At 41.7% G+C, this 26,125-nt stretch overlaps 1 protein-coding gene across 2 annotated transcripts in view; it reads left to right on the plus strand.

The window, feature by feature from the left end:
* BTBD11 (BTB domain containing 11) overlaps window positions 1-10,883 on the plus strand; it is a 162,976-nt gene extending 152,093 nt beyond the window's left edge. The window contains exons 12-17 of one of the 2 annotated variants that reach the window (XM_041481698.1): window positions 129-234; window positions 1,014-1,116; window positions 2,891-2,972; window positions 3,928-3,996; window positions 6,882-6,995; window positions 9,474-10,883. In XM_041481698.1, coding sequence (XP_041337632.1) covers window positions 129-234; window positions 1,014-1,116; window positions 2,891-2,972; window positions 3,928-3,996; window positions 6,882-6,995; window positions 9,474-9,683 — 684 coding nt within the window. In that variant the 3' untranslated portion in view covers window positions 9,684-10,883. The remainder of the gene's footprint in view (window positions 1-128; window positions 235-1,013; window positions 1,117-2,890; window positions 2,973-3,927; window positions 3,997-6,881; window positions 6,996-9,473) is intronic. The other variant, XM_041481697.1, reaches the window with a different exon arrangement.
* The last annotated feature ends 15,242 nt before the right edge of the window (window positions 10,884-26,125 follow it).

Raw genomic sequence — 26,125 nt, forward strand, 5'->3', positions numbered from 1 at the left:
GCTCTTATTTTTAATAAAGCTTCAGCAATCACATTTTTCACCTTCAAAACAGGCGGCTGTTTTGAACAACATAACATGTCCTTTGCATACTGATCTTATGTTGTGTATATTTGTTTTCTTTTGTGTAGAACGAGGTGATCAGCCAGCAGCTCTCTGTCATTTTCACTCATTGCTATGGACCCTACCCAATTCCAAAGCTCGTGGAAATTAAGCGTAAGCAGACCTCCCGCCTGGGTAAGCGTCACTGCAGATCCTCGTCGGCTCTCCGGGAGAGCTGTGGGAAGGCTGTTGCTGGCCGGTGCTTGAGTGGGCCACAAGTCAGAAAAATCTCAATTTGAAAGACAGAATTAGAGGAAGGAAGGGCCCCAAATTTAACCTGACCTAAAACTCCCACTGACATGAGGAGGGTCATCAGGCGCGCTGGAGTGGGGCCGTAAATCTGCAAAGATTTGTCTGTGTAGCTGATTAGGCTGGGATCCAAGCCTTGGCCCTGGAGCAAGGTGTGTGTCTGGATCTCAAACCACCCTGGCTGGCTGCAGGTGATGCTGCACCAGCACAGCCCTGTCAGCTTGGTCAGCAGAGCCCAGGGTGTTTTCAGGGGACTGGGAGAAGAGGCAAACAATTTTCCAGGACCCTCTTCCCCATGACAGAGACTTCCTCACACAGGGAGTGGCCTAAGAGAGTATAAATGAGCAGAGGGCCCCCCATCATCTGCTGAGCTGCAGTTTGCTCTGGGTAGCGGAGCTGGAGGCTGTGCCAGCAGCACATGGCAGGGACGGCTGGGTGTCATTTCAGCAAAGGTCGTCATGGTCTTCAGAGCTTTGAATTCCCTTTGTCTGAACTCAGTGTGGTTGTCTCTGTCCAAAACAGCTTCATGGGCTTTACTCACTAAAAACAATATCCTTCTATTCTGTTACTTTCTTTTGTCAAAACAGGGAAATATTCAGTATGTTCCTGACCTCTTCCAAATTAAAGTTATTGACTTTTTTGTTTCCTTCTTTTTGCTATTCTAGATCCCCATTTTCTTAACAATAAAGAGATGTCAGATGTCACATTTCTGGTGGAAGGAAGACCATTTTATGCACATCGAGTGTTGCTATTTACTGCATCGCCAAGGTAAAATAGAGACACATCTCTGTTTTTTAACAAAAATATAATTTGATTTTATGGGTTTGTGGGGGTTTTTTGTTGGTTTTGCTGTCCCAGTTCTTTGAGGGCTAGTGGCCCAATCTTCAAATTTTTCTTAATCAGAACATCCCCACAGCTTGTTTCTGGTTGATCTGCCAGGTATTTAACAAGTGCTCCTGTCAATAGATTTTCATCCAGTGAATGATCCGTGCTTCTGGCCATGTATCTGACTTCCTTGCACTGAGGCACAGTGGCATGGTGCTCATTACTGCACCACGCAGTTCTTGACCATGCAGGAGTCATGATACTTTGATTATTAATAATTTAAGAGTGGTTAAATTCTTGTGAGTGGTTAAATCCTGCCTTGCATCAGTTTCAGCAGTCTCCAGGAAAAACAAGCTACTATCACACAATTCTTGACAGCATTCGACAACTTTTAAATGAAATGAAATAGCTGTGAAACATATCATACTGTATCCAAAGGCAGTATTGATAGTTGGTTTCCCGTGCTCAGAAGGCTGAATGTGAGTTTCCCAGCTCAACCCAACCCAAGAGTTGCTCACAAACATTATTTGTATGCAGCTGTATAATTCAATGTGTGCTTTTAAACAAATCTTACTGACCCTTCATAACAGCTTATTTTGAGATGTGGCAAGGACAGAGCTCTGAGTTTGGATGATTTAAGCAATATGGGAATTGATGCTGGTTGTGCTGCCAACTCACAGCACAGAGTAACGAGATTTGCATGAAGTAACTGCAGTACCTGACCCTGCCTTCAACTAAGAAATGGATATTGATGTTTAGAGCTTCTTGGTAGATGTACAAATGTGTTCCAAACTCCAGCTTTAAGGCTACTAAATTGTGTTCATAATAGAGTTTGGCACTAGTGAAAGCAAGTAAATTGTCATCTGTATTTGAACAAACAAGATGCAGTCACGATGGGGGAAGGTTACCATCCAGCAAATGCTGGTCTTGATAGATAAGCTGAGCTCTGAACTGCTGCTGGAAGGTCACATGAATTATCAAAGAGAGGAAGTACAAGGGCTGTTGTTTCTGGCAGCACATTGCCCATTTTCACCGTCTGATCAACAGGAATACCTGTTTTTGAGAAGTAAATTCTTACATATGTATATATCTCACATAAGTTTCCAATTATTAACTAAAAATATGTGGGTTTTTTGTCCTGAAACTTGTGCCTGAATTTCAGGTTTTGATAATCGGAGAACAGCAACCTATCCAGTTTTCTCTCCTGCCTCTTCTCACACAATTACATTGAGCGTGCATAGGAGCATTAAAAGTCTCAGTGTCTTTTTTTTGTTTTGTTCCAAAAGATTTTTTAAACCAGCATAATGGACATAAGCCAAAATCTATCTCCCTCAAAAAAGGAAAACATTCAAGTTTTAAATGTTGCAGATCTTTATAAAAGATCATGTTGCCTTCAAGAAAAAAACAATGGGATCTGTAATATGTGTTATTACAGAATCTGAGTTTTGGATGTACATTTTACTCTATTGTTATATTAGATGTATTTTTAAAAAAAAATTTGAATTGAAATCTTCTAGAGAGAAGCTTCTTACTTTTGGTTTGAACTTCATGCTAATGTCTAAATCTTGATGCTTTCTGGTGACAAATATGTTCATTTCAGTGTACTGTTTTTGCAAGAATTGATGCTGTCATTCCACTGAACTTCTGTACTGTTTTTACTGCATTTTTCCACTGAGATAACTGGGCTGGTATTTCAGTTTTGCTCCTTTTTATTTAGGTTTAAAGCATTGCTGTCTAGCAAGCCCTCATCTGATAGTACTTGTATTGAGATCAACTATGTGAAGTACCCCATCTTTCAGGTACAGTCCTCACACTGAATTTGAATGGAACTTGTAAGAGGAGCACCACACATGCCCTGTCCAAATTAGCACCTCTGTATTTGATAAACCAGAGCAGTGGTTTCACAAGCACAGGCTTCATCTCTGTTTGAGCACTGCAGAGTTCTATGGATTGCAAATGTGCCCCAGCAGATACAGCAACCTGCATTTCACTGACATGGGCTGTGCACACAAAGCACTGCCTGTCAGCATAGGCATTTCTTTCCGCAGTTGGCTCTTTCTGTATTTAATGACAGGTTTGGAAGAGACACACTTCATTCCCTTCCTTAGCAGTGCTCTCCAATCAATTTTGTGCCATGAAAAGGCAGAGGTTGCTGTCTGTACCTGTAGCATGTACATGGATATGCTTCCCTTGCTTTGAGCCGGAGCTCAGGCAGCTCCATGTGTCAACTGTTACTGCTGCACATAATTCCCAGCTGCCCACAATAACTGGGCTCCCCACAGAGGAATCTTGGCTAGCTTGTGTTACTGTGCAAAGCCTCCTCCACCTCTTTCTTATCTTCCATGCATGCCCACACACAGCTGGATGAAGGTGGCCTTTGCCAGGGAGGGAGTAAGGGAATAATCACTCTGTGTGCTGTGTTTGCCTGAATCAGTGATGTACTTAACTGACTGGGAAACACAGTGAAAATTCCAAACGAGTTAATCAGTTTCCTGCAAGCTGTTTGGAGCTCACCAGGAAATCCAGACAATTTGAGGGTGAGGGGTTGAGACATTAGACTACCTGAGAGAAGGAAACACTGAACTTTGCAGAGCGAGAGAATAACCAAGTATATCTTTGAAATCAGGAGGCTTGAGCCCTTTTTACCTACAAATCCGTGGTGGTGTTAGGAGAGCCTCGGGTATTGCCTGCATTGTGCCCTGTTCCTCTTTGTCTTGGACTGATTTTTATAAACACTTCTTTGTTTTATTACAGCTGGTAATGCAGTATCTTTATTATGGAGGTGCAGAGTCACTCCTGATTAAAAATAATGAAATTATGGAGGTAAGAGACATTTATTTAATTGCAGTGGGAGCGATGCTGACTGATCTGTGTACCATTCACCCGAGGGCACGTGGCCATGGGGCAAGACATGAGCACTCCTGTAAGAGCCAGCAGTGCCTCATCTGGAGTGCCCAGGCTCTCTGCAGTCCTGCAGGAGACTGGGAGACTTTGCAAATACCTACTTAGAGGCAAAGCTGGTGTTACCACAATCTGGAACCAATTTCCAGCAACTTAGCCCTGTCTCATCAGCATTAAAAACATCTGATTTTATTTCTCACATGGGAGAAGTGTTGGGCACATGCTGGGCTCTAACCATGAGAGAAGTCCACTGGAGACACAGTTCAGTTCAATTTCAAGCACGTGACTCTCAGATTTTATGAATAAAACCATAATCTGCTCCCTGAGATACAGAGACTTCTTTGCCTCTTTCTCATTGAATTTAAAACATCCAGGTGCTGTTGTGGCCTTTTGCAAAAGCCAAACCAAGCCAGCTGGAGCTGACTGGAATTTCACACAGCCACAGCCACCAGCCATGCAACCACAACCTTATGGATGTTAAGTAATCCCCTTCCAAACACTGTGTGCCATCATTGTCAGCTATGATCAGCAAAACCACTCCAACTAAACTGAACTAAGATATATTGAGCAAATTCTTGATAGTCATTCAGGGAGTTTTCAGGCAGCCAAAAAAGGATGCCGGTCAGTAAATACTAAATTCAGAGCTACTTAAACAGCAGGTGACTATCAGTATCTGCCACCACAATCACAGAGTATCTCTAGTTGGAAGAGACCCATCAGGACCATCAAGTCCAACTCCCTGCTCCTTGCAGGGCTATGTTAGCTAAACCACATCAGAGTGTTGTGCAGGTGTGCCATGAGCTCTGGTAGGCTTTGTGCCACGAGCACTTCCCTGGGGAGCCTGTTCAGGGACTGACCACCCTCTCAGGGGGGAACCTGCTCCTTATGGCCAATCTGCACTTCCCCTGGTGCAGCTGCTTTCCTTTTCCTCGTGTCCTGTCGCTGTTGCCTGTATTATTCTGTCCCTATAACTCTACGGTCTGGCAGTCAGAGGATGGAACTGGTCAGGACTGAAATTACCCCTCTCTAGTGCAGGCAGTCGACTTCCTAAACTGTATAGGAAAAGTTCCCTAATTCTCTGTTTCACTCAGAGTTTTGAGAGACTTCCTGAATTTCTAACCTTTTCTGAAACAGAGAATTTTAGACTAGGCAGTGCAGTGGCTTTATAGAAATGTGTGTGTTATCACCTAGGCTGTTAAAAAGCTTGTGCTGCATTTCAGCTGGCAGCTTGCTCTACTTTTGTGACATCTCAAAACTTCTGAGACTCCAGAATGTATGACTGATTGATTGATCTCTTGATAACAGATTTGGCCGTGGTTCCTCACAGTTTAAAGTAATTACAAACCAGCACATGACTGCTTGAGCCACAGAGGCAGCTGGAATAGGATTTGTCTTTATCTTTCAAAACTGCATTTAGCAACTTGCCTTATTACACATATGATAACAAGAAGCACCAGAAATACTCCACAGAAATCTTTGCTGCAATTCATAATTGGGGCCAGCTGGCTGCTATCACATCAGCACTGCAGATTTCCAGCACTTGGATTTATTTATGGGATTAAAGTAGATCTTGAGCAGACTGCATAGGAGAAGTCAGAATAATGTCATGGAAGTTTCAGGGTTTTGTTTGTTCCCCAGTGCAGCATGAGAGCCCCTTTGGGATGCGCAGGTTAGCTTTTTGTTGTGAGTCCCAAATAATAAGGGCTGTGTAAAAGCCTCAATACCTGAGTAAGTGCTATTTAAACACATGAACAGCTCGATCTAAGGTCTGGCTGGGTTACAGCAAGGTGTCAAGCAATGAAGAACTCCAACCTGCTTTCTAAGGCAAAGAGCCAGAGACAATGGCCTGCCATGGAAAGCCAGAAAATTAAATGACTTTCATGTAAAAGGACAGAAAAAGGGCAATAGAGGAAATACTAACACTGCTGAAATCAGTAGGAGAACTCAAAATTCAAGCAATTTTCACCCCACAGGCATGCAGAGATGCCAAGGCAGTGCCAGGGTAGGCAGTGTAGCCACAGGGGAGATGCAGGGCCAAAGAGGGAGGTCAGTGCTGGTGTCAGAAGAGCTGTGGTATGGCAGACACATGACACTCACATGAATGCTGGCTAGGCACTGCCTGACTAAGCTGGTTCCCACCTCTGTGCACTCGTTCCTTGGAGTAACGTGGACCCCAGACAGTGTTTGAGTGCTCCTGGCCTGGACATCCCCTGACAGCTGCTCACAAGTTAGGACAAGGAGCATATGGAGATCTCATTCCACTCCCCTGAGCCTGCTGAGGTGGCAGATTTGAAGTTTATTGTCTCCCTAGATTAAGTCTGCCCAGGACGGTCATCATCGTTTGGTTTGAATTCCTCTGTACACTTGTTCCTGACCTTTCTGCTGACTTCCTCACATCCAGCCCAGGTGCTCTGTTTCAAAAAGATCTTGGGGAATAGTTGAACCAGAACCTTGGTTTTGGGGATGTATTTGCAGGTCTTTTGTTGCAGTCATGTTTGCACAGTGACAAAATATTCTTCAAACCGCTGTTTCCTTTTTCTCCTTGTCCCATTCCAAAGTCAGCATGTGGACCTGAGTAGCCTTTGGTGTTCTCTCTGTGTATAGATTCCCATTGTGTGATTTAGAAGGGACTGCAGAGGGTTAAAACAACAAAGCAATCTCTCATTCTGACTTTTTGTCAGTACTTTCATGCTAACTGAAGAAGGGGCAGAGAAAAAAGTATAATGAAACAGTAAAGAAGCAAGCTCTGATTCTGTATCACTCAGCAGTTTTTGACTATTTTTTCCATGCCTTTTGTTTTTTTTTAGCTTCTCTCTGCTGCTAAATTTTTCCAGCTTGAAGCTTTACAACGACACTGTGAGATCATTTGTGCAAAAAGCATTAATACAGAAAACTGCGTGGATATTTATAATCATGCCAAGGTAAAAATAACTGCATATGCTTGCATGTTGTGTGTCTGCAGTCATTCTTGTAGGTCAGTTCTGTAATAAGTAGTTTTATATATATTATATATATATATATATATATATATGTATATGTAAATAATATGCTTAGTACATTTGTTGCATGTTTAAGATTTGTAGATTTGTCATTCATTTACTGGGACTGACTGATTAATAGGTCCCTGGTATAGTGGCAATCCAAAATTAGTCTAAGTCCAAGGTGGCAGCTTCTCAGCCCCTTCCCTGAGTGGTCCAACCTCAATTTGAGTGTACCACTATGTGGGCGATCTATCCCTTATTCATGGCAGCACAAACTGGTGAGCTGATTCTACAAGAATCACTAAGTGAAGTAGGCATCTCTGCTTTCACCTTCCAAGATGCATTTTCCCATTTCCATTACCTGTTTCTTCCTGCCTGAAGCCCAGTGGGTGATACACTCAATGCTGGTGACACCTTGTCAATATATAAAAATGCCATGTTGTGGAAGTGCAATGGCTCAGAGCCCTGCAAGGATGGTAATGAGAATTTTATGTCTTGGAGAGTTTCTTATTGGAATCAAATTATATACTTAGCTTGTGAGGTTGCCTAAGTCATTAGACACAAAAGCATGGCATTTCTTGTCCTAGAAAACCTATTTTCACGCATTGGTGGAGGTGGTTACCACATTTATTCTTTTCAGTTTTTTCCCTCCTCATGTGGAGTAGTTAGATTTTCACTTGGAAGATGGAAATGTTACACAAATAAGTGCAGTGAAATATTCTTCAAGCATTTTTAAAGAGATTTTTTCTCTAACTTGCATGGTCTATACAAAAGATAAAACTGATGCATTGTGACATGGAGGTTTGATTGAACAGAGTAATCCTGCAGATTTCTCCAAACCCCTGCAGATCTGACCTCCATTCCCATCATCAGGTATTTCCTACAGAGAATAGTAATGCTGGTCTTCGTGTACAGATAACATGCAAACAGTGTTTGAAACAGCACAAAGATCCACCTATAAAAATAAGCAATGAGGTGTATCTGTAGGTCCATTTAATGTGAGAGGAAAAAAATTACAGTGCAGGAATTATTTGAAAAAGATTTTATTTGTCATGTAGCTCATGTGCCAACTTCTCAATTTGTACTGCTGTCAGTAAAAACAATAATTTTACTTTAAAATCATGTTTACTTTGAATTGTGAAATGGGGCTTTTGTTTACATCCTGACTGAAGAAAATTCTTTCATGCTGGGACTTAACAAACCCGGTGGCTAAATCCAGCTCCTGGTTTGCCTGTAAGAGCCCTAACCTGCAAGTTATTTGTGCCTGCACCTCCCTGTGGAAGCAGTGGAAATGGGGTACCTGGGTGGGTTTTACAGCCAGAGTCAGGTTGGCACTGCTATGAGTAGTGCATTGCAGCAATAGCCAACCTGGCTGTGCCTGAATCTTTGACTTCTGGAATTAGTTGGGTTGGAAGGGACCCTTAAAGGTCATCTACTTGGAGCCATGGTCAGGGACACCTTTCTTGACCTTGCTGCTTTGCAGCTCATCTGCACCTGGAGGACCTCCCCGACCTTTCCAGAGGGGGATGTGTGAGCAGGTTGGCCCAGAGGCAAGTGGAGCACAGCCTTTGTCATCAGGATTGAGAGACAGATACAGTTTGGTGGATGGTCCCTTGCAGGCCCAGGAGTTGGACTCAGTAATCCTTGTGAGTCCCTTCCAGCTCAGTGTATTCTGTGATTCTGTAATGTGGATTTGGTCATATTTACAAATAAATGCTGACTGGAGAGTACTGATATCATTAATATCCCTATGGACATTCCATTTTTTAAATTGCTATCATAGAACTGTGGAATACCAGCATGGAAGGTACTTCAAGGATCATCTGGTCCAACCTTTCTTTGCAAACATACAGTCTAGACTAGATGGCCCAGCATGCTGCCCAGCTGAATCTTAAAGTGTCCAATGCTGGGAAGCTTTCCTCTGCCCAGGGGAGATTTTTTCAATGGCTGATTATTTCCATTTCTCCTCAAAGCATGAAATTTTGCATGACAGCTTTCTGCAGTCATATGTCCCATCCTTGCTAAGGACAGCATTCTTGAAACGTGGTCTGTCATATTTTCCCAAACCTGTAGTTTTAGGGTGTAACTTCTAGCATGAAATCATGGGTCTGGTAAACTCTGTGGTAGAACTTCCATCAGTTTCCAAGGGAGCAAAGCTTCAGTCTGTGGAATTTTGTTTCCCCAACAGCCAGGGTCTTTTAACATGGAATTATTATGAGAATCATCAGCATAAAATACTGTTTTATTAACTCCTTCCTCTCCATGCATTTATATCTGTAGGTAAGCACATTTTAGACTGTGCCTGTCTAAAAGGCTTAGCTTGTGTATTTGTTTGTGTGTAGCTCTTGTGTGTAGCACTATATTTGCTGCCTGGGTTTTATCAGAATGGTTATCTTTCTCTAATTTCACTTCTTGTAGTTCCTCGGCGTCACAGAACTATCTGCCTATTGTGAAGGCTACTTTCTAAAAAACATGATGGTCCTCATTGAAAACGAAGCTTTCAAACAGTTGTTGTATGACAAGAATGGAGAAACATCTGGTCAGAATGTACTAGAGGACTTACAGAGGACGTTGGCCACAAGGATTCAGTCAATTCATTTGTCTTCTTCAAAGGGCTCCATTGTGTAAAGCTGAGGAAGATGGTAACCCTCTAATTAAAGACCCTGGAAGTTAAGTCTTCTGTTGCAGTTGCTCAAACCTGTTGCAGTTGCTTAAATGACTACAAAAAAAGAAAATGTAAAAAATTCTACGTCGCATCCAAACAGTTCTGTCTCAGCCAGAGGTGCTGCGCTGGGGCTGTGTCCCCACCTGGATGAGAGAATACAAAGTTCCTCCCTGGTTTTGAGCAAGCTGGGTACCAGAGTATCCAGTGAATTGCCCTTGTACTCACATTCTGAACACAAGCCTGTTCATGAAGCTTGAAGCCAACAAAAGCCAGAACTCACATCAGTGAACAGCAGAAGTCCCTGCCTGAAGGGTAGTTCTGGGGAACACCTGAATTGACCAATTAATCATTTAAGTCAGATTTGTTCCAGTGTTACACAGTTAAGAACTATATCTATCCCAGAGTCCATTATCTTGTGCATTTAAGAAATGTAAGAACTGTTATTGCTGTCCAGCAAAGATCAGCTGTATTAGAGAGTGGGTAAGACTGTTATAGTTGAGGAAATATACTGGCAGATTTTTAGGGGTGGGAACTTTTTAAACTGTTCATAAAAAATAATGGGGTGGCCTTGTAGTTTAAAACCTGTTTCTTAAGCTTAAAATTTCATTTTCAACAGAGCTGCGTTTGAGAATCTATGTAACATGTTTTGGTTTTTTAAATGGTAAAATGTACATTGTGTAAACACACATATGCTCAAGTTTTGCTTGTATTCTTTCCTAGGGTGGTATAATCTTGCCTAAGAGGCTATGGTTACACCAAAGAGGCACAATACCCAGACTGTCTCTAATACAATAGTTGGGGGGGCAGGAGAACTGCATGCTACTCGTGATTTGGGGTTGAAATCAATGACAAACTCAACAAACATGCGTTTGCATGGTAACTGTACCTGTGAAATGTTCCATTTGTGCTTCGTTTTGCCAAGACAAATGCAATGTTACTTCTTGTCAAACTTCATTTGTGAAATTAGCTTATTTTTTTATCTGGTGTGACTGGCTGTGATATGATACCCCTGGAGCTCCTTCTCGAGATGCTGATTTCTGTTTGTTGCAGTGAAGAGATAACAACAGATCTTTAATTTTAGTGATGTGTGGATACTTTGCTACTGGCCAGAGATTGTGTCTGAGTTAGACCTTTTAAAATTATAATTAAATATGTACTGTAGAATGATTTCTCACTGTATCCTGAGAATGTATAGGTAATCTACAATGCAGGGCTTGGGTAGGGTGGGGTGGGGGGGATGTCATTTAAATGTCAAATGTCAGCTTTGTTTATTTTGCAGCATATTGTTAGCAAGACAAATCTGCTACGTGCCACAACATTCTGGATGCCCTCTTTGAAAAGTGCAGTAAGAAGCAGGCAAAGATGTTGCCTTCTCCATGGCAAAGTGTCATTAATACATTTATTTTCTACCGTGCCATTCTAAGAAATTTAGAAGTTTGCATGTTAACCTCTTTTTCTTTTGTTGAAGCATCTACATCAGGTGCCCTTCCATGTTCCAACTTTTGATGTGCTCAGAGAACACCATTTTGCCTTTAGTTATCAACACAGTAGGAACCTGTTTTATGACTCTGAGGTATAAATCCTCCCTTATGCTTGGTCTTCTAAAGCCTCTACAGTTTCTGAAACAAATGACAAAATGTCTAAACTGCCATTAATGTTGCAGAGACACTGCATGTCAGTCAATTAGATCTTGTTTTCTGCATAGTAGATGTTCACAGAAGATGTTGTCTGGAACTCATAAGTAATGGCTATTTCTGAGTGAATGTTGTGATCATAAAGAAGCAAGACCATAGTTACAACAGCAGCAACACACAGAGGTGCTTGTTGTTGCTTCGTGTGCCATCTCATCCGTGGAAACCCATCCTTCTATGACAAAAACAACTAGCTAAGAGCAGGCCTCACCCTGCAGCCTCATGGTTTAATATAGCAAAGTTTTTCAGACAATAATCATTATGTTAAATAGGAGTGAAAAACTGGTAACTCCATGCTTGTCCTTCTTCTGAGTTGTGAGTGTCTGTGGTGAAGTTCACTAGGTTTCTTTCGGCAATAAAGGGGTTAATAGGACCTTTGGTGGCTGTACCTGAGGTGGTCACCGTGTTTGGGCACCCCGAGCTGTTACAGGAAGGGACTACAGCTAAGGATTCATACAGGAATAACTTTTGCTCTTGGAATGCTGGTAATCCAAACATCACAGATGTATAGCTGAAGGAAACCGTAAGAAAAAATAATCATAACTTTCAATTCTTTTTTGACCAGTGGTCCCCAGGACTTTTGCCAGCCTGTGTAAACCTAGCATTCATTTCTCCTGGAAGCAGCCAGCAAACCTTTGTGGATTCACAAACCAGCATTTGGAAATGGTGATTTTAGTCTGCCTCTCCTGATGTGAGGCTGGGTGAGGTCCAGCTGAGCCATGCCAGACAATGTGCAGTTTGCAGGCTCTTCAGAAATCCAGTCACAGGAATCCATGATCTTCACCACTCTCATAATCAGAAGGTTTTCCTAAGAGACTTCAGAATTTCTTCACTGCAAATCAAGCCACTTTTCCTTCGAGTCCTGATTGACAGGAAAAACAGATGATCTTACAAGATCTTTTTAGAAAGTTATTTTATGTATGAAAGGAATTACCCTCTTTGCATCACTAGTATAGTCTTTCCTAGTTCCTTTGTTAGTGTTTTCTGATTTTTGCTGTCATTCCTCTCATGGCTTCTCATTTTCCCCAAATTTCCATACCTCAGCAGGAGTTTTATACATTAGCAAGCAAAGCAGAGAAACTGTTGCTGTGGTTTATGTAAAGCATATCAGAAAATATATCCCCAGATATTTTCTTCAAGAACATCCCATGGCTGACTTTGATCTAGTCTGTTTTATAATTCCTGAGGGATTCACTGCTGCCTTCCCAGGATTTCCATCTTTATTTATGCATTTGTTTACTACACCTTTCAAAGTATAACACTTTCAATTTCTCCTTATTAAATTTGTTCTTCTCTAATCAGAGCAATTTCCCCACTTCATCAAGATCAATTGCAATTCTGATCGTGTCTTCTAGCCTGTTTCGTAATCTCCAACCTTTATTATATGTGGCTTCATGCGTGGATTCTTCATTCCATTAATCTGGGGCTGGGGGAAGGGCTCTTGTCAATTTAATCTAAAAAGCAATGTGAGTTTCAGTGGGTGCCCACGAATACCATCCCTATCAGATAAGGCTCTTTCCAACAGAGCATTTTATTAGCATTTTTTTCAGACATGGTGTTATCATCTTGGAAAATAAAAAGCTTTCTCTTCCTTTCGTCTTTGTACGAGTTGCAATAATTTACAAATTTTGAGGCCAAATATTGCTTCCAGTCTTGGTAAAATGGAAAAAGTTAAAACATCCTTAGAAACACTTAGGATTTTCTTTTTTAATCATAATTTTCCATCCTCTAATGAGTGAAGTTGCCTTTCCATCTGTCATTTTTATACTAATCCACTGCTGTAATATTTGAGGACTTACAAGACATCCTGTCGTTGCCTCCTGACAGATCTTTCCTTATATCCCTACACATTTCTCCCTTAGTTTCCAGAATTTCCTCACATTCCCACTTTGCTTCACATGCCGCTAGTTTCCACAATTCCCTGGGTTTTTTTCTCTAGAGCCCTGCTGGATTCCTTCCTAAGCCCAGAAGTGGTATCTGTGTTGTCCTGAATAGTTGATTTTCCAATAATTGGCTCAAGAGCTGGGAAGAGAAAAGGATGGGGAATGTGGAGGGCAAAGGTTTTGGACATGACAGGGGAAGGCTGGCATTCTTTTCATTACAAATTTCAGCACTGTCTACTTGTTTCTCCAGTTTTCCCCTGATCTGTTCCTTAGGCCTGCTGTCCTCTAAACACAGCTGGTGGCCAGATGCTCTCTCTTCTGGAACAGGGCCAGCTTTCTAATGGCTAAGACTACTTTTTCCCCAGCTAAAACTTCTGCCTGCTTGGTTTCAGCTCCAGAGTAGATTTATAAGAAATGTCTCTAAAAGACAGAGGAAACATCTCTAAAAAGGTGTGAAGGTTTAGTAGCCAGGCTCTGGTTGGCACTAATAAGAGCTGCTTGCTGAATGCTCCACATGCTGCTTTGGACACTGAGCCTTTTTCTACTGAATATAAACTGGTTTGGTACCAAACATTTGGTACCAATGGCTTCATACCAAACATTGCATAGGTCCTGGATGGGCTGTACTGTGTGTTGTGCTGGGGGCTTTCTTAAATTCTAGTTTTGTTTCAGGGCATAGCAACATGTGCTGCTCTTTCAGCGTTAAAAATAAAAAGGGAAGTCTGTTTGCACTGAAATAAACTGCTCTGAGGTGCTGCAGTGAAAAAGAAAGGGCATCTCTTCTTCCCAGCTGTACCTGCCTAAAATCAGAGGAGGCTTCTGTTATGGCCAGGTCTGTGGGGATTCAGGCATACAGGACCCTGTTTAAATGGGGTTTTTTAAGGTTAACGCATTCACATACTCAAGGTGATGATTAGGCCATCCTAGAAAAAGCAGCCATTCCTAGTGCTCCTGTCTATGGATTAAATCCTGGGGTGCTGGAATCCTGCAGAATTAATTGAAGTCAGTTGCACATATTCAGGGTCCCTCAGGAGCTGGCTCTGTCTTAAAAATACTGCTGAAAGATGACAACCTGAAATCTGCATTCACTAAAGCTGCCTCTGAAGCCACTGGCTTGGGTTGGGGGGGGTTGTTTGTTTGTTTTGGTGTGGTTTTGGTGTTTTGTTTTGTTTGTTTGGGTTTTTTTGCTGAATGAGAGTTACCTAAAGCCAAAGACTTTGTGTTAGTTGGTTTGACAAAGTGTCTTTCATGTGAGGCTCTGCAAGTGCTTTACAGAAATGAAGGGCCTGATGTTGCTTTCATCTTCTGGCACAGAGATGTTGAGATTTATAAGAATTAAAAGAATTACCTAGGATTTAGCCTAAAATTTAATAAACTAGTTTGTAGGAAGTTAGCCTTGAAATAGCCCTCAGATAATATCTAACATTACTAACTTTACATGTCAACCTATAAGCAAACAAACCTGCAGCACTTCCATACATTTATAGCAAAATTATTATGTTATTTTTTAACTCGTTATTTATTTTGAGGTAAGGCCTATTATCTTCAGTGCGTGAAAATGGAGGCTGGCCACTCTGACCAGATTATCACATTTCAGTACAATGGCACCTGACCTGCTATTTGTAACTGGCCTTCAAGTGCAAAACACAGCAAAGCCAAGTCTTCAGCTGTGGGTCAATGCTCCATGACTTCAGTGAGAGCACTGCTGAGAATATTATTCATGTGGTGCTCAAAGCAGAAGGAAAATCTGGAAACCTGCAGAAAGACTAATGGGAATTTGTCAGCTGCCTTCAGTGAGCCTTTGAGCTGGGGAAGCAAGCTCAGTGTGGGTAGGAGGAGGGCATTCCATTTCTTTTTGTTGCTATTAAGCTGTCATTCCTTCAGCTCTGTCCAAGGCTTCTTGCATGGAACAGCCATGAATGGCCTAGAGTGTGTTTATCTTGGATGCCTGCACAGGACTTAAAATTGGTATCTCACCACTTCAAAGTCAAGAGTCTCATTAGATGATGGGTTTTGTGTTTGCTTGGACTGCTTGTCACTAAAACACCCAGGAGACATGGCAGCAAGTTGCAGGAGAGGTTGTGTTGGCTGGATAGGTTAAATTCTACAAACACCTTGTGCTTTGCATGTTTAGTTGACTAAATCTGTCCACTTGATTGTACCAGAACAGCAACTTTGTAGTTTCTTTTTCCTTTGGAGAGGCATTTTTCACCTTTCTTTGGGCTGACAGTTTTGTTCTTTCATCCTGTGACGCCATGTGAATGGGCATGTTAGCTTAGGCACAGGTTTCTGTCCACGCTGGATGGCACACTAACAAAGAGGTCTTAGAAGAGAAGTAGGTAAAAGAATTTGAATGTATGACCTTAGATCTTTGCCGCTGATTTCAGAGGTATAGTGTCCACTGCTGGCTAATTCATTTGTTCCCCAACTCAGAGATTCCAGGAAATCAAAGGGAAGGGGAGAGCAGGAAGAGGAGAAGCAGCCCCATCTTGTACCACTTCCTTGGCATTCCCAACCAGCCCAGTTGGCTCCAGTCTCTTCAGTGCTCACACAGAGGGTTTGCTTGGTCCCGTGCTCAGATATGGCCATGGAGTTGAAGCAATTGGTGGCACTTTCCTGTCCTTACAAACATGTTCACTGCTGCTGCTGGTTAACTTTGGTCTTTCCACTCCCCATCATCTCTGTTGCTGTGTTATCATTAAAACTTCCATTATTCGGCTTTGCCTAGCGAGTGCGAGGCAATCTTGTTTCTTACTGCCTTTGTAAAGCAAACAAAGTCAGGGAAAAAGCCTTGCTGAAATACAATCAAAAATCATTTATGGTTTACAATAAGTCACAAAAGCAAAGGGAGATGCTCAGAAACAAAAAAAAAGAGACTGCCCCTTTAGGAAAATCCAGTGTGTTAGGAGGTCATTTTAATTAATTAAGGTCAAAACCTTATTCTGGCAGGGACAGATTAACATGTTTCAAAACATCTGGACTTGTTAAAGCTACAGGTTCAAGAGAGTCCAGCCTTACCCTTTCCCCTTCCCAGCAGTGGATAAATTGAATATCCTGTAGCTTACTGTGTGAGAGGCTTTCAGATGAGCCTTTCCAAATCTCTCTGTTCTGCATAGCTTCTGAAGAGCTCACAGCACATCTGCAGGCTGGGATTTGCCCCTCAGCACAGTAGAAAGTCTCCTGTGCCCCAGTGCTGGTTGTGGGGCAGAAAGTAGGAAGGAGCACAGGAAGCCCCTGGAGCCTCATCAGATGCTTCCCCAGCATCCAGGCAGTCTCTTGGTCAAATACCTTGCTTAACCCAGTCAGTTCAATACCTTGGGAACTGACTTTTGCCTTGCAGTTATTAAGCCAATGACTAATTGTGCCGTTTGGGGATGTAGTAAAATGTGCAGTTTTAACTTCAGTTGTGAGCTATGTTTTTCCATTGGAGAATACATGGACTGTAGGAATGTATCTCAGAGCTTTTTGACCTCATGTTCCTGGCTAAGTTCCAATTAGTACTAGAAAAACTTGACCTGTTTAAGTCCCATCAGTGCATTTTGGCCAGTAGGTTGCTTTCTGTCCCTGTTTCTCTGTTGTGCAGCCATATGTGCTGTGCCAGTGGGGAGCAGAGGTACCTGAGCATTATGCAGACACCAAATAAGTAAATCCCACTCTGCAGTGCAGGATATTCCTCCTACTGATCTCTTTGGTATTATGGGGAAGGTTGAATAATGGATCTCTGCTATTTACAGCCCCAGCTTAGGATCCGTGCTCTTCTTCCCCACTCTCTCTTGGCTCTACCATCCACCACAGAGAGAAGGGAAAAGAAAAACCCACAGGAAATACCACATTCTCTCAACCTGCCCTCCCCACCACCAGTAACAAGTGTGCTGCTAGAGTGTCCTTCAGTCCCACTCCTCTGAAAGCTTCTTGTAATGCTATTTGTACATGAGCTATCCTTAGAGCACGCTTTGCATTAGGTCAAAGTCTGGAAAGCGTCTGAAGTCATTCATGGCAGAAGTGAGATTGTAAAACATTGAATTCCAATCATCCATGCTGAGAATTTTCTGTTTGGTTCTGGTTTTGTGTTGGTTGGCTGGTTTTGGGGGCGATTTGGGGTTTTTGGGGGTTTTTTTTGCTGTTTTGTTTTTTGTTTGGTTATTTTTTCATTGGAAAGAAAAGATGAAGCATGTGCAATGCTTTGGATTTTGTGTCTATAGTTATCATTGTGTGTATGTTCAAGAAAGAGAGAGGGACAGTAAATAGATCTACAGGATATGTTATGAGGCGTGAAATCATGTTTGTAATGAGATTTCTTGTTAATGGCAGTCAGCCTTCCTTGACGCTAAGCATTAATGCAATATCCATTAGTGCAGCTAAACCTCCCTCTGCTCCACTTTCCCAAATGGGTTTCACTTTGTACCTAGTTTAGCATTTATAAATATTTGATATAGGGTTCAAGGAGTAATTTACATGTTAAAAATATATTAATGTTCTATGAAAAAATGCAAGTTAAGTTTCTACTATAACATCATTCACAAACCAAAACATGAAAGCGTGTTGAAATCTGCTCCACTAAAATGGCTGGAAGCCTTTTCATTGATTTCTCTAGTCTGTGGATTAGGTCTGTTTTCCATCTCTCTTTCATACTGTGTCATCTTTGAAGTCTTTGCAGGCCAACTGCATATCTGTAATTAGAAAGCACAGTCTTGATCTTTAAATGGAGAATGGTCCACTTCTGAAAACAACACCTAAATTAGGAAATCGTGGTGTGAGCATCCTGTAAATACAGAAGAGCATTGTCTGTGGGACAGCTCTTTGCTTCCTTTCTGCCTCTTCACATCCAGTTCCACCTGTCCCTGAGATGTCTTGGAACTGGAAGCTAGGAAAGAAAAGTGAAAACAAGAAGAAAGGATGTGCCAGAAATAAGATATGCAGAACCATTGTGCTGATCTTGATTTTTTGCTGGTTTTAGGCAGACTCCTAATTTGTTAATACAAACCCAGGAATGGTTATGATTGTTTTGCATTTGTTATGGTTGTTATGAATTTGGGTTTGGGTTTTTTTTCTAACAAAGTGGTTTTGTTTGCTGTCATCTTTTGTTGGGGTTTTATGTGAAAGTTTAATTTCACTTCTTATTGAGAAGGAAATGAAAGATCACATAACCCAACAGCCATCATCAACAAACACAGAGATCCTGTCCTCCATCCCACAGATGTGGCTTAAATACTGGTTTGTGGCTTCACAGGCATGTTTGAGGTCATCTATAATTAACAACACAGGTGAAACTTTCTTCCCCTTTGCTTACCCATTTGTGGTGGATAAAAAGAAATAACAGAGTCAGAGTACGGACAATATGATGGCAGATTTTTTTCAATGAAGAAAGATTACAGCTAAGAAATACAAATTTTCTGGAACCAAATATTTTTTCTCAAAAGGACAGATAGACATCTGTAGCTCATTCAAAGATGTCATTCTCTTGAGTGTGTTAGATGCTTTTGAAAATTGCCTGGTTTGTGCTGTTAATGATCCAGCACAAGCCCTTCCACTGGAGAGGCTAACTGAGGGCACTCAGAACCAAGGCAGAAGGGAATGTATGAAAAATAGAGGAGCTTGGCCAGAATTTGAGGTGGCAGCTTTGTTTGCTTTTGTCCACTGTGTCCACAACTTGAACATTATTTTAAAGGGCATGTTTGTATTTCATTTCTTTTGAATCCTTTTTTTAATTGCTGAAGCACTCTCACAGAATCTTCTCCAAGTGCACCTTATGTCATCTTGAACACCATTTAATGTCTGTCTGATGCTGATCCTTTTATAATCTCCAATGAGATTACGATTCATTTGTCATTGCTAGATGACAAATGAATTGTAACAGCCTTAACAAAAATCTTATTTTGTTAAGGCTGTATAAAGGCATTGCAGCATGTGAAACCAGCAAGTTGACTTCTATTATTGCATTACTCTGAAAAAGAAATCTTTGTTTCTAGTGTGAAAGGCTCCCCTTAGCTTGAGAGGACACGTGCAAAGCCTCTGCTGTGAATGCCTCAATATAATCAGCTTACAAAATGGAGGAAAATGGTATTACAGAAAGATTTTTGAGGAACATAACTCCAGTGGAGCAGAACATGCACTTGCTAAAGACTGCTCTCTTGCTCTGTCTCCCTCCTGAAGTCAGTGGGAATTTTAATGGGAGTTACTGCAAGGCTGTATGTTTTTTTAATGCACTAGCAGATGTAGTTTCCCATCCAGTCATTTGCACCATAAAGGCTGAAGGCCAAATCCTGCTGTCATTGCACACAGCCCCTCTGCTTCAGCAGGGATCATAAACATGTACTTATGTTACTTGAGGTTTTTGCTGAAGAGAAATGGGAGAGGGCAGGCCTTCCTTCTGCTCCTTGATCACAGGCTTTGCATTCCCAATGACTTTTATTAGAAGTGTCATATATTTACATGCTGCAAAAGGAGGCCTGCGTGGGATAGATTTTTATGAATTTAGACCAGCCTAAGAAAACAATCATTCTAATTTTAGACAAGTTGCATTCCATATCCGTCTGTTTAGTGCATCAATCTGATGTTTACTGTTTAGTAAATTGCATTTGGGCCTTTTTTTTTAAATTTCTTTTGAGGGCATCACCTGTCATCAGCCAGTGTAAAATAGCACCAAGGACTTCCAGGCATACCCATAGGGCCAAACTGTGCCAGCTTCACACACCACAGTCCCATGAAAAGCAAGGAAAGCTGGACTGGGCACATGAATGCAATCCCCCTGACATTGAATTACATGTCCTGCCTCATTTCATAGAGATGGATGACATCCTGGGGAAAAAAACCAAACACATGCTGCCACTTCATCCAAGTTTAAAATGTATTAAAATCAAGGAAATTATATTAGACATGGCTGTAGTCTATCAAATCCAGCCCTGTGCATAAGCAGAACTCCAAGGGAAAGTAACAGGAGTTTCCATTATGGAGTTTGCAGAAGGAAGCCTACATAATGAGTTTGACAAAATGTCAACTTTGTGTAAACTCTCCTGGTGGGTCTGTATAAAGGTTTTTTTTAATAAATCTTCATTGGAACACACCAGAGAATAATAAACTTGCACCTTGATAGAATAGCTTTATTTGTATATACTCTATGTAAATTTTAAAGCAGAGTATATATGTCATTCCTTGTACATATCTGACTAGAATGGTGGCAGTGCTGTGCACTGCTGTTTAGGGGATCCAGCTTCTCAGTCCTGGATTTCCAGCTGTAAAGGTTGCAGGAGACTGCTTGGGACCAGCTAAAACATTGGATGGATAGATGCTCACCACTCACTGCTTAGAAATACAGGAGCAGGATTTGGAACAGATGTTGGCTATGGAGAAGATTGCTTGCCTCTACTTCTGACTAAGGGACAAGTGCCTCCTTTGCTGTCATCTCCAACAGAAGTGATTTATTGTCAGAGTGTGGGAAGCTTCAGAGACCTGTTTGGTCTTTCAAAGGGGTCTGAGATTCAGGTATCACATGGGAAGGTCCCTGAAGAAGCAGTGTGTACATACATCTACCTACCTGTCTGTCTGTTATCTAATATCCCACTGTTTCTGTATTGAATGGTCTCAGTAACCTGTAAACAAGTGATCGTTCCTGTTGTGCTACTGCTTTGAAATTCCTTGCATGCACTCTGGCATATAATTCTTTAAGAAAAGAAATTTTACATATTATATATACACACACATATATATATATATAGTAGCTTGCAAAATATTCATGTTGAAGAGCCATGTTTTGTGCAAATTGTACATTTATGTTGTGAGCAATATCGCAATATGAACTTTTATTAGTTGTCAATAGTAGATTTATCACATTATTTTTGAGCGTATGTACGTATCCCAAGCTTTCAACCTCAGGCATTAGATCAGCTACTGAAGCAGATTTTTTTCTGTGCAGTAGAAATAGCACAGGCTTTCAGTAAATAGGCGGGTGTGCAAGTCCCATTCTGTTTAATGTAAGTTGTGAGGCTGATTCTTCACGCAGGTTGTCAGGCAAATACTCTCGTGTCAATGCTGGAATTCGTGTTTGGTATGAGGACCCTGTTGTGCTCATCTAGAACAGAACTCAAACCCCAACGGTGCAAGCTTGACTCCTACTGCCCTCTGTCTCCACAGGTGCTCCAATATAAACACAAGGAGGACTTAAGGAACTCCCAGTTGCCTGCCAGATAGCCAATGTTATATTTTCAAACGTTCATGCTACATAGTTTTCAGTGTAGGGGCTAGATAAAAGTGTAATACCCGTATGGCTTTAGAAAAGCTACAGTGTTTGGAGCTTGACCTTGAAACTTTTACCCAATTCCTGAACATCATCAGTGGCTTTGTTTGCTCAATGTTTACCTCTGAGAAATGTATGCTATTGATTTAAATGTTTAATATATTGACTGCCTTTTTTTGTATATTTGTTATCATAAAGGTTTGGTTTAAATGCTAACAATTGTGGTCTATTTTCAGACTTGAAATACTTACGGTTCTGTATTTGGAAGGCAAAGTTATTAATGAATATAGCAATTTGGTATTTTATTCCTGTTTTATACAGCTGCCCCCATAGGTTATTATCAGATAGCAATGAATATTGCTGAACAGCAGGTGGAACTCCTTTGAGTGTGTTTATGAGCCATCTCTGTTCAATAAAAATTCCATTGTTTTCTAGCCTAGGAAATGGCTGCTGTGAGTGGTTTTGTGTTTTTTTTTTTTTCTGTTTCTTCTCCCCTTAAGGTGTTTCTTGATGTATTTCAGACAGCAGCAGGACTGGGCTTCTCCCAGGAACCATCTCCCAGAAATCACATGTGTTCAGGATTTTACAACTGAAGTCCTGGTGCTGTTTTCCCACATACACTGCTATCAGCATGCTTGCTGTGTGTATGAAGATGTAATATGGAGTTGGTTCCCAAAAACCTTTCTCTGAGTGCTGGTCTGCCATAAAATGGGCACATAAGACCTGGGAATGGAGCTCCATGATGCTTAAAATTAAGCATCTGCAAGTGCATCATAGTCAGAGAGGAGTTTGGATGCAGGAAGATCCAAAAGGCTGGAAGTTTGCTCCATTATTATACAGCATATACTGCAAGTGCCTACAAATAAGTTGGAAATGGGTATCTCAAAGGGAAGTCAGAGGGACTTGATTGACCTTGACATGAGTGTGAAGATCAGGTTTTAAAAATATTTTTGGTTTTACTTTTTTACTCCTTAAATTAATTTCCAGTGTATTCTGTCTTGTATGCGTTAGTGGATTTGAAGTCAAGTTCTTTCTTTGTATTTAGAATCTTTCTCCAGATTATTAAGGAACAGGTTGGTTCAGGAGGCAAAAGAGGGTGACATCCTTTCTTGTCTTTTACATAAGTTGTGGGAGAGAGACACCACTCACACCACACTGGGTGACTGCCCAGAGCAGTGCCGGCTCTCTCAGGTGCCTTTAGGTTTTGCAAACTCGGCTGTCCAGGAGCAGACTTTGAAAAGCAGCTCATAGGGAACGCTGTAGTTATCCAAATTCTGCAGGAGATATAGGCCCCCCTTGCCGGCCTCCCCAGTATCTGGAAGAAAACAAAGCAAGCCTTCACTTGTAGCAAACTGGAATGATTTGTCTCCCTTTCCCTGCTGTGGATACCAAGACAATATAAAACCATTCTTCATGGGCATTTGAGTTAATGCTTCACTGAGAAAAATAAGGAAGTTCAGCCAGAAATGTTCACACTGTTCTTCTGGGTTCTTTGTAAACTTACCCATGTTTTTTCTACATTCCATTCCCAGTTGTGTTCTTGAGGTTTTCTGTAGAGACTGAAGGCTGTGGCACACATTCACTGGGCTAATTAGTCTTGCCCACTGCCTCTTCCACGGGGCAGAAATGGACAGTGATGTCTAAACCCACCCTGCTACAAAGTAGAGCTCACCTAGAGGAGCCCAGGTTTTTTTCCTAAGGCTAAAGCCCTGCCAGAAGTGCTTGATGTTGATCTCTTGATGGAATCAGCAGCAGAAGCATGTGTACAATGTAAAAGTCATTGTATGTCTCAGTTTGATTACATAGAAGTAACATTTAAACCACTCAGAATTTTTTTCCCCAAATCTGCATAATGGTTTATACAGATACATTTCTAGGTGTGTGGTGGTATCAGCTAAATTTTTCTGTGTTGGCAGAGCCTTACACTTTAATGAACATTTCCTCAGAGGCTTTTATTTTGTCCAATGAGTCTTTCATGGGAAATGTTCCAGAATAAGTGTGTGGGCTGTCTGTCTCTAAGCTTTGCTATGAAGATGTCAAACTGCAAAGTAGAGGGTGTCTTTGAATCTGAACATATCCTTGCAGGCTGGAAGGCCAGCATTCCCAGCCCAACCCTGCAGCCTGGCTACCTTCCTAGGAGCTTATTAGCCCCTTGGGTCTACAAGCCAATGGCTTGTGTAAGAAGCTGTCGTGTTCTCCTGTAATAACGAGTACTTGAAGCATACAGCACTGAGCAACACACTAAGACACAGAGGAAATAAAGATGTGACACCTCTGAGACAAACACTGGCCCTGATGTCCCCCATTGCTCCCATGGTGGTGGAGAGGTGCAAGCCCTTGGGTGTTTTGAGGTGTCCAGCTGACAGCAGTTGTTGCAGGGATGATGGGATTCTCATTCCCAAACTCTCCAGCACACATTTTGGGGAAGCAGCTGCTCCACAAGCTTGCATCTCTGATAATGCAGTCCCTGTGTCCCAGTGAAGTTTTAATGTCTTTCACACATATCTGGTTCACATTGAGATCACACTTATTAGATGTAGCTAACAGATAAGTGATAGACCTCATTTATTCCATAAAGTTAAACACAGACTACCAAGAGCAATAAGTAAGATCTGGAGGAATAAGCCTTAGCACAAGGATGTTTTATCTTTCAAAGTGAGGAGGTTTGTGGTCTCCCAAAGAACTCCTTAAGGAGATCCTGCATGAAAGAAAACCAAAGCAGTCTTGTTTTAACCACCTGAAAACTTTCTGCTTAGCTATCAGTTCAAGAGTTCTTCCCCCCAGGCTATGCAGCAGTGTGCAAACAAGGCATGTCATCTCCCTTGACGAGATGCTGCCCTACTGAGAGCTGATACTTCTTTGGTTTCCTGCCACTATTCGTGCTCTGTGTTTCACAGAAACACACAGGGAATGCAAAAGGAAAATCAAAAGGTAACCTTGAGGACTTAGATGGCTGCCATTGGTGTTTCAAAGTCACTTTAAATACTTCTTTCTTCCTTTTCTTTCCTTCCTTTCTTCCTTTCTTCTTCCTTTCTTTCTGTCTTTCTTTTTTTCTCTTGATTATGTCACTGCTTTTAGCTGTTTAGCATCCCTGGGACTGCAACACTGGTATTTTGCAGATCATTTGATAAAATAGACAAAAGATAATCTGAGATGCCAGTGTATTGATCACTTTCCCCTTTTTTTCATCTGAAGAGGTCAGCTTAGCCACAGCTGTAAACCTACAGGATAACTTCTGAAACACATAAAATCCCCTTTATTTTCTTGCCTGCAGTCTGTGTGATTTGCACAATAAATCTTTTCCTGGCCTTGTAGTACCTTCCAGCCGTCATACTAGAGATGTTTACAGTGTCTCTGAGAGTTTCATGGCTCAAGGTATATCAAGGTCTCTACAGAGCCATGGACACTGGAGCTCTTTAAGTTTTCCAGTAGTTACTGGAGAGCCTGCTGGAACCAGCTACTTCAACATCACTTCATCAACCAGCTCTCCTCTCTTCCATCTGACTTCATGTCAAGAACAATACTCTGAGTGCTCTCTGGGCACCCTGACATGTCCCCTAAAAAAGAAGCTGAACCTTCCCTTTCAAGGAGTTTTTTTTTCCCCACTGGTTCCCTTTCTTTACCTGGTATATCCACTCCAGAACAGAAATTTGCTTTTATCCAGCACTTGCATTCTTGGGTGAAAAGCAGTAGGGATAGATCAAATACAGATCCAGAAACAGGGACAATGTTTCAGTGCTTTTCATTTCAGACAGGCAGAAGTTTCTGACTCCAGAATCGGTGACTAAACTGAAAATCAAAATCGCTATTGTCAAGTCTTGCCTTCCTTTGTGGATGTTCATAGGGATAAAAAGAATCTCATCTCTCCTCATCAGAGGTTAAGAAAAGGGTCTAAGGGATTCAGGCACTGCTGTCTGACCTCTGACTGGGGCCAGGGGAATGGAGCTGAATCCTTTCAGGAGATCATTTCTAGCAAAGACCCAAAGCCAGTCCAGAACAGGCTGTGTCATGAAAATGTCTGATGACAATTCTTTTTTTCCACAGGATCTGAGCTTTGTCCTCACACCCTTCCCGGGACAGCCATTTGAGTCCTTGTCTGCTGTTGCACATACCTTTCTTCGTGGCCATTTTTTCCATCTAGCAATGATTCAGAGACTTCTGTCAGCTGTACAGCCTCGTTCACAATTAGGATAGCTCTTTGGGCTCGTCCCATAATTCCTCCAATGATGGCAGAATTCCATCCAAATCAAGAAATTAACATCTGCTTTATTCACTAATCTTCCCATCTCCACGGCTGAGCCATCTTTGGACACTGGATACCGAGAAGACCATTTTTTATTGGTGTGTAATGTCCCATAAGTCATCCTGGGGGATTCCTTGCTGTGGCTGTTCTGGGCTGCAGTAGATTTTGGTTCCATGTGCTGGGAGCTTCCTGTCTGGAGCACCACTCTTTCAGCCACATTTCTGTGACTGCCGAGGCACCGTGGAACACTAATACCTTTAACAGAATAGTTTTAGTTTTGAAAAAAAAACCAGTTGCACATCCCCAGAAAGTGTATGACACAGAAAGGTATTGGAATCACCCAGCATTTATGGAC

Source organism: Pyrgilauda ruficollis, unplaced genomic scaffold (assembly GCF_017590135.1).
Source record: "Pyrgilauda ruficollis isolate IOZ18807 unplaced genomic scaffold, ASM1759013v1 scaffold56, whole genome shotgun sequence".
NCBI classification, from domain to species: domain Eukaryota; kingdom Metazoa; phylum Chordata; class Aves; order Passeriformes; family Passeridae; genus Pyrgilauda; species Pyrgilauda ruficollis.